General features: G+C 31.5%; 1 protein-coding gene across 1 annotated transcript in view; it reads left to right on the top strand.

Moving 5' to 3' along the window:
• The first annotated feature begins 639 nt into the window (after nt 1–639).
• LOC129221585 (CDP-diacylglycerol--inositol 3-phosphatidyltransferase-like) overlaps nt 640–9,301 on the top strand; it is a 57,051-nt gene continuing 48,389 nt past the window's right edge. Inside the window, exon 1 of the mRNA XM_054856099.1 lies at nt 640–761. Within this exon, the coding sequence (XP_054712074.1) occupies nt 722–761 (40 nt within the window). The 5' untranslated portion in view covers nt 640–721. The remainder of the gene's footprint in view (nt 762–9,301) is intronic.

Genomic DNA, 9,301 nt, shown 5'->3' with positions numbered 1-9,301 from the left:
TTTCATTTTGTTCTACGATAATAAATTCAAGAAAATATTTTGCGTACTGTCCATTCCAACTAAATGCTGCTGTAAAATATGGTAAGTTTAATTAATTTAAGATTAAAAAAACCCCCATATTCTTTCAAATTCATACAAAACAATAAAAAATTTTACCTGGTATAACGTTATCCAATTTTGTTAATCCAGAGTTTTCTTGTTTACGCTTCCACCATTTAATACTTTTTTGAAAGAAATAAGGAAAACTAACATTATTTTGAGAAGCTCGAGAATACTACTAAGGGACGAATTAATTTCTGTTGTTGAAGGCGTTCTTAGACATGTTGAATGCGTTACTCAGAACAAACTGACCGCGTTTACGTCAACAGACACACGTGATGCGCAACGTGGCAATGTTTTAGGTGCAGACGCAGTTTTATAAATCACCGCAAGGTAGCGTATTCGAGCGCTGGAGTTCCGAATCGGTTACCCTGTGTTTACCTGTCAGACAGAGCGCTTTGTTGGGTTGGTCTCGCTATAAGCGCCATCTCGGATTCTCGTAGGCTACGCCAGTGGCCAGTTCTGGCGGGTGACTATTGAAAATGTAGATGAAAATTATTGCATATTTGTGCGTTTTAACATTGTTGTCACTGTGCGGCAAATAATCAATCTGTAATTTGCTAGAAAATTGGAAAGAATTAATTTTTTGTGAAAGCGGATTTTATAAACCACATCGTAATCAATGGCTGAAAATATATTTCTCTTTGTTCCCAATCTAATTGGTAAGAATCATGTTTCTACATCTTAGCTTTGAACAGTCTAATTAGCTTAACTTTCTTGCTTTTCTTAAATCATTTTCAGGTATCATTTTAGATCATTATCAGTTGATCTCATAATATAGAAAATTCATTGATTTTCAGGACTACGAAATAATTATCTTTTTGTTGGTTTAATGACTAACCAGGGTTCGCCAATATTGATGATATAACGATATATATCCGATATTTATTTTGAAAATATGATATTTTGATATTTATTTTTCCTATTGTTCATTTATTATTAAAATTACCCAAAATTTATATAACTATACTTTTATGATGTATTAATGCATTATTAATATAACAAAGCAATATAATATCCCTTTTTATTTTATATTCATAACATTATTAGTAATGTAAGAATTTTAATTCTTATTAAAAGTGCCTCATTAAATATTAAAAAAGAAAAGGCTCAGAAAAAAAAAAGTCTATGACAATGCACCAACTGATACATATTTTTTATTTATGAATTATATAACTGTAAAAGTAGCTAACAGAAGACAAATGAGTAAAACAACTAATTTTTTTATTAACTCCATTTAAATTGATATAAATGTAAAATGAAATATTAGATATATAAATGATGAAAGAAATGTTAATTAAATCTACATATTTTAATATAAGAAAATGAAGAGTGATTTGAGTATGCATTTACTATTTTGAAGACTTGATTTTGTGCTGATTGAAAATATCGGATAGATATCAAAATATCCAATATATATTGGATATTTTCAAAAATATCATGATATTTTCGAACCTTGTGACTAACATTATTTTGAAAGATTAAAAGTGAAACAGACAAAAGTTGATCTCTCTCTCTCTCTTTTTTTTTCACCTTCCCTTTTTTATTTATTTATTTCTCTGGCAATTTTAAGATTTGCTAAGTAAACTTTTTTTTATAGTTGCAATCTTGAAATGAATTTTTACTTTGTGTTTAAGTATCACCCTGAAAAATAAGAATTAAAAAAAAAGATAAATTAATTTGAATTATGGCATTTTGAATTCAAATTATGTTTTTCGCAATCACGAGTGTGTTTGTGTCTGTGTGCTGGCATGAGTGTGTGTGTGCAGGTGTGTACGTATGCGTGTGTATGTTGGATATGGATGCAACCTGGAGATGGTTTTCGCTAGAGGAGCAGTGTCGTGAGGCCGGTCGACGGTGGTGCTGCAGAGGGAGGCAGTGGGAAAATTAAATCATAGGAACATCAAATCAGTCAAATGAGAATAATAAGCAATCGTGATTGCTCAAAAAACAAGAAGTTCTATCTAGAACTAAACGAGCCTACTTTCCCGTATACCAATATCGACTTTCTAGTATCTGATCAGTATTCTCAAAATTAGCTAAAATCGTAAATTATTTCAAAGATATTTTTTAATTTTTTAAGCTGATTTCGAGAAATAAAGTATGCCTTGCTCATCTAAAGATTTAGATTCGTAAAAAAAAAATAAAATAACAAATAAAATAGCAGGGCAATTCCATGATATGGTCAACCAGATGATCAAATTTTCAAAATTAAAATTTCTAAACAAATGAGGTGTCATTTTAAAGGTAAAGAGTTGTATATTTTGGAATGCCTATCAAAAATTTGATCACTTCAGTTATAAATAAGTTACAGGAGGTTAAACTAAGGTCAACATCTTGAATATTTTCAAACCATATTTGGTGACTCGAAGAAATTATGTTTTTTCCAAAAAATACATACTAATATTATGAATTGAGATGAATAACCATTTAAAGATACAATGTGTTGCTGGTGATGTTGCAAAAATGTGTCAAAATATAATTCATTTTGATTTGTAAAGGAATTCCTCTGGGGTACATTACGTGTTTTACGTCCGACACCAAAATGCACAATTAATTATGCTGAGCCAATAATTTTAAAGCTACATGCATGTATTTTTGGGTACAAAGTAAGATTTTCAATCTCATTGATGTAACCTATTTTCATTTTGTAACAAGTGAATATTTTTTACTAAAATCTAGGTGTCGGACGTAAAAAATTTTTTACGTCCGACACTATTACATTCCTTTAAACAAAATATGTTTTCGACTGTCTTTCTCCTTTTTTTTGCCTTTAATTTCAAAGTTAAAGTGAAACATGCATAAAAAAAACCTAAGTGAATTTACTGTATATACATTTAGGGCTGATAGGGGTAAGTAGGACCCCTTTTGAGAAAAGGTGTGTTGAATGAACGTAATACAGTTGATTAAGATCAGTTTTGGCAAATTTGCAAAAACTATAAGTGGGAAAAAAATTGGAAACACTAAATGACTGCGTCTGTGTAAAGTTGGCTAAGGAAGAACAATTATCAACATTCAACCCATATAAATCTTGATGGTTTTCTTTCAGGTAAGTTTCACAAATAACTAATCACCATCTTTTGTAGCTGAACTATCAGCTATCTACTAAGTCATCATAGTTGCTTGTATTTCACTAATATAAATATTTCATCAGAGTTGCTTTTGATTTTCAAATCCTCACTGTTATGGGGCAATTACTAACCCCATAGGGTGGGGACCTGTTATAGCGAAATTTTACGGGGTAAGTGGAGCCCCTCCTCTAAAAGTTTTTAATAATATTTTATTCAAAAATTCTGATTGCATTATGCACTTGAAGTTAAACTGTACATGAATGTTTAATAATCATAAAAAAATAAATGCTAACCGTGAAACACTTTTTGAAAAATGCTGCTTAAACTCGCCAAAAAATAATTTTCAGATTTTTTTTTTTTTTTTGACTAAGTTTTCTGACCCAGAAAAAAAATCCACGGAACTCAAATATATGCAAAACTAATCACTGTGATGAACCATGACATGATCAATATAAAAAATTATAAAAACCATGAGGTTATTTCAGTTTATGGGTGTGACCCACTTACCCCAGTGTCCCACTTCCCCCAATCAACCCTACTTTTGAATTTACTTGTTAAATTTTGTTTCAGTATATGTAACCTATATAATTTACACATTTATAACTGTAATCATTGTTATGTATTTACATTTAAGAGCAATAGTTTACGTCCAACACCGAAAATTTACGTCCGACACCAAGCTAAAAATATTTTTTTAAATAATTTTATTCCTTATAATAATATTTGAAAACTGTATAATATGCTTCAATCATAAGTATACTTTAGAATTATGCTGTTTTTAAAATTAAAATGTAAGCCAATTCAGACTTTTAATAATTTTTAAGTGAACTATCAATTTTACTATTTGTGTGTTTACGTCCGACACCAATTCTTTAAATTTTTTTAATTTATACTTTAGGGATCTATTTTGAAAAACTAACATGATTTTTTTTCAGTGGGATGTAGTAAGTATCTTGTAAATAAATTTGATCATTTTGGAACAGTTTAAACTTGTTAAATGGAATTAAAACTGATAAATTTTTCTTCATTTTTTACGTCTGACACCATGGAATTGCCCAGCAGCACATTTTAAACAAAGCAGCTAAATACATTTTTTCCCATCAAAAAAAAAAGAAAAAAAGAAACAATCTTCAACCGCTTTCAAAAAGGAAGAAAAAAGGATTCAAATTAAAAGCTCATTAAAATAATCATATCAAAAAAACTCGTTTGCTTTTCCCCGTGTTGCCAAAAAAAATTTTAAGAATGAATTAATGTACTTTCAAAAAATAAATAAATAAATAAATAAATAAATAAAGTAAAATAAAATAAAAACAATAAAATGTCAACTTAAAGAAATAATTTTCATTGTCGAAAAAAAATCGTCTGCGGGGGACTCCGAATTTCTCCGCCAAAAACTGAATACACAAATTAAAACTTTAGCTTGAAAATAAAATCAAGACATATTTAAAACAATTATTTCACAGTAAAAACCATGGCTGTGGAGTCAGAGTCGGAGTCCATCTGATTTTGGGACAAAAGAGTTAGATTCGAGAGCCGAAAGTTTTAAATTCAAAGACTCGGAGTTGGAATCGGTCATTTCCCCAAAAAGTCCGCAAGTCTGCCAATATTTGCAGAGACAGAGTAGGACTTATTATTTGATACAGGAGTCATAGTCAGAGTCGAATTTTCAAGAGTTGGAGTCAGCCATTTTTCCTCCGTGCATAAATTTTTGCCAAAGCTACGAAGTCGGAGTCTGAATAATTTTCGAGCACAGGAGTTGGAGTCAGGAGCACCAAAATTGTCGGAGTCGAGAGTAGGTCGTCAAGAGCTATTTCCAACAAAGTTTGTTTGAAATAAATCCACCTTTAAGTTCGGAATCTATATTGACTTTCAGTTTCCCCATAGGCGGTAATGTTAAGAGATTTGAACTGTTCAAAACTTGTTCAAATCAAAAAGATATTTTGGATACATGTTTTCCATCAAAAGCTTTTCCCTACAAAGTTTGTTTGGAGCCACTTCGCCTCTAAGTTCAAGATTTATTTTTGCCTTGAATTTCCCTGTAGGCGCTAATGTTAAGTTTTTTTGAACTGTTCAAAATTGAACGAAAAATTGTTCAAATAAAAAAATGAATCATGAGAATGAGATGTCCTTGCCGAGATCTTTCTAACAAAAAAAAATTTGTTCAAATCGGACTGTTCATTCAAAAGTTATTGGGGGGGGGGGGGGGACAGACAGACCGACAGACATTTTTCCCCATCTCAGTACCCTACTTTGCAATTTTTAATTTTTCAATATTTATCTAACTATTTTATTTATTTTTGACTTTTTTTGTTTTTCAGGATATTTTTAAGATGCATTAAGCCTTCTTTAATGCTTTTTTTCTTCTTTCTCTGACTTTTACTGGGAAAGTAGGCTAAAAAAAAAGTGAAGGAATCTAGAAAATATTGCGTTAAGTAATGAATTTATAAACCTCAGTTTATACAATAATATGAAAATCAGTTCTAATTTTAGTAAGCTAAAGTGTTAAATATAATCTTATAATTTAAATAAATAATTGCAAAATAGATTCAATACTTTAATTTCATTAGGATACCACTAGTCTTTCTATGCCTAATTGCACTGCCAATTAAGCCCTAGTGTAGCCAAACTTTTTTTCTTGGGATATGGTCATCAGATGCCAGAATTTTCTACTAGTTGAGGGGATTAAGGTCATAAATAATAAGTGGCAGTTTGCATCTTATCCATTTGTTACCTACTAATTTTCATTCAGTTCTGTGCATTCCCCAAAGCAGAATACTACCAAATTTGCGACGTATGTCGCAGAACAGATGCCTGAGCTGCAGAACAAGTCTGTTCACACACAAATGTGAGAGAAACCTCTGAAAATAATTAAAGTTTTCCTTTCATACTCTTGTATAAAACAGGTATTTTGATTTTGGGATCATGATTTGTGGAAAAGGTCATTTCTATATGTGTACAATGCTTGAAATACCTGCAGAACAATTTTGGTCTAATGATTTTACTTTGCAGAACCTCACAATGTATTCAGCTTTGGGGTGTGCATTAATTTTTGTGGTAACAGTGCTCCATTTTAACATCTTGAATACAAATTATGTTTTTCACAATCACAAATTGTGATAGGACCCTACTCCTTGGATTTCTTGTTTCTACAAATGGAATGGAAGGGAAATGGCCACGAAATTTTCTCCTGTCATGTTATGACTTGTGATTTTCTAGAATTGGTAATACCAGCAAGAGTAAGAGTTATCCTAAAGTTTGGGGGGGGGGGTGGCACTACCCGAAAAGCTGATTTTTTCTTTCGATTTTTGTAAATTCAAACAGTATTGTGTTTTCACATTGCTGATTAAGTGACCTCTGAAAAATGTGAAATATGACCCAGGAAACTGGGGCGAATGACCACCCTAGAACCCCCCCCCCCCTGCCCCCACTTCCTATGAATTTCCTTCCATGAAATAGCATGAAAAGGCCGTCAAGAATTTTTAGTTTTTATTTTCGTAAAATAATCAATCTACCAATACAAGTTCGTTTTTTGGTTGATCTTTAATTTTTAATTCTGAAAAGTGAGGTGGTAAGGCCCCTTTTACTTTTGGAAGTGAAAGCGTAGTGGCCCTCCTGTACAAGCCCCCTATGGTTGCAGGACCATTTCACAGTATTTTGTCCAAATGTACTGTCCAACCACGGATTGCATGGAATTTTCAAACGTCCAGTTAAGACGAATCTATGTGAATAAGGGGGAAAAGTAAAAATTTGATGTGCGAATTCCGCTCATTTGAATGAGACTCTGCTTCTGCAAAAGCTGGCATCGGTAAAAAATAATAGGTTCGTCCATTTCCGGCTGTAAAACGGATGTTTGTCTTTCCATACAATCCGTGGTCAGACAGTAGTGTGCAACGTGATCCTTTATTTGCCATAACTATTTAATTTAATGCTTGATTAGCACGTTGTTTTATTTTGAGTTTGTATGTTGGTAGGACTAACTCAAAATAAAATTTTGTGCTAATTGAACAGTAAATTAAATAGTTATGGTATAAAAGTGTCATTGTTGGGGACTCTACGACATACTTTATGAAAGAAAGTTGCTCTAATCTGGATTCATGATTGCTGTTGGTTTTTCATAAAATGGTGAATTAAAAGTAAATAGAGTAGGGGAAAAAGTCAAGCTTAACTCCAAATACTATCAGGAACATATTTTATCACAAATTTTTCTGAATGAAATACCATCGCTTCGCCCACAGTGCCATCAATCTGTGGAACTCCGATGGAGACGAAGCTAGAAATCATGCTTCAAAATCCACTGTAAATTTCCTAAAAGAAATGGGGGAAAATATCAGCGTCATACCCTTCACTGATATCCCTACTAAATCTCCCAATGTATCATCTGTGGATTTTTGTGCTTTCAAACTTTTAAAATCTGTATTATCCAAAAGTCGTTCCCAGTAGCGTAACAAGGGGTTCACAGGAGTGGCTCTCGCCAGGAATGCAGCAGTCATGCGGCAGCATTTCAACTGATTAAAACAAAGGAATTTGATTTAATTGATCATTAAGTAGGAAAATGCTTTTATAAATAGGAATAATAATAATAATTTTTAAAAAAACACAAGAAAACGAGCTAGAGGGGAAATGAAACTCTGTCAAGTTATGTACATACTTAAATGCACCGCTGATGCTAAAATGCAACTTTTGAAACAAATTTAAGAAATATTTTGAATCAAATTTATTGAAACATTGTAGGCCTAGTGACTCATTCAACCTTTGTCCCATTCATTATCATTCTACCTGTTTATAAAAAGATGATTAGACATTTAACCACCGTTATAATTCACTATTTTTGCTTAACTTAAAGTTGTGTCATGAAGACAAATAAGAATAGTTTAGATTTTTGGGTGCTCACTGATATTTTTTCAATTACAAGTAAGTGCTTCAATGAGGTAATGGCATTCACGTAAAAGTTTCGCTAATGCTCTTTCCAAGAATTTTCAAGTTTGAAAACTGGTACCATTCTCTTCATGTAACAAGGTCATGAAATTTTGTATGAAGTGATGAAAAAGTCCTGAAAAATTCATGGAATTTTTTCATCCAAATAGAGTATGAACCCTGTTTATAGTAGAACTTTGGTTATCTGAAGTGATCAATACCGTACCATCTTCGGTAAATCGAAATTTCTGGATATTGGGGGGGGGGGGGGGGGGCGGCTGGACATGTTAGAAAGAAGATGTTCTTAAGCCAAAACTTTTTAAATTGCATTTTTAAAAGTAAGTTAAATTTTCTGTTAATTCAATTTAAAAAAACAACATTTTTTGCTTCAGAAATCACATATATTTTTAAGCAACAGAATTTTGTTCATTTCCAGTTTAAATAATTGCATTTAATTAATTGAATGTATGATCGGTCATGTATGGCACAAAAGATCTTATATTTTTGTTTAATGGCCCTAATATTAATGTACTAAATGACATCTGACATGACTTATCAGGGTTGTTTGGTTTAAACCATGGTTTAAACCAACTGGTTTAAAAAAAAAAACCCGTGCGGTTTTTTTTAAAAAATGTTTTTTTTTTTTTTTTTTTAAAGCCAAAAAAAAATCCATTTTACAGGTTTACAGTGATTTTCCCACACATATTGAATTAGAAACAAATTAGGATTGGAAAAAGCTTCAAAGCTAGTCTTTTTGTTCAAGGCTTTCAACTAAATGAATTTTTTCTAAAGACTGTTGGAGAAAACAACGGTTCTTTTGGTTTAAAGCAAAATATTTTTAATCTGTTACAAACAAAAACTGTAAAATTACATTTATAAATAAATATACAGGGTGTCTGAAAGGCCCTTGACACATTTAACCTAAAATACCATTGTTATGTGTCGAGGACTTTTCGGACACCCTGTATATGTAATGTATTCAACTCATTTCAGAAATATGTGTATAAATCTTTTTACAATTACATAAAATCAACTTTACACCACAATAACATATGCATAAATACACAGCAACTTTTACGTTATAAATTAATATTATTTTTATGTTATTTAGTACTTTGAACAAAAAGCAAGTTTTGAAGCTTTTCCAGAGCCTAATCAATTTTTGAGTTATGAATGATATCTAAATGACGAAAATATATGCACTGCACTTTTCTGAA

The sequence above is a fragment of the Uloborus diversus genome, chromosome 1, assembly GCF_026930045.1.
Source record: "Uloborus diversus isolate 005 chromosome 1, Udiv.v.3.1, whole genome shotgun sequence".
Taxonomy (NCBI): Eukaryota; Metazoa; Arthropoda; class Arachnida; order Araneae; family Uloboridae; genus Uloborus; species Uloborus diversus.
The sequence above is the reverse complement of the archived record's forward strand: the minus strand, read 5'-3'. Positions and strand labels throughout refer to the sequence as shown.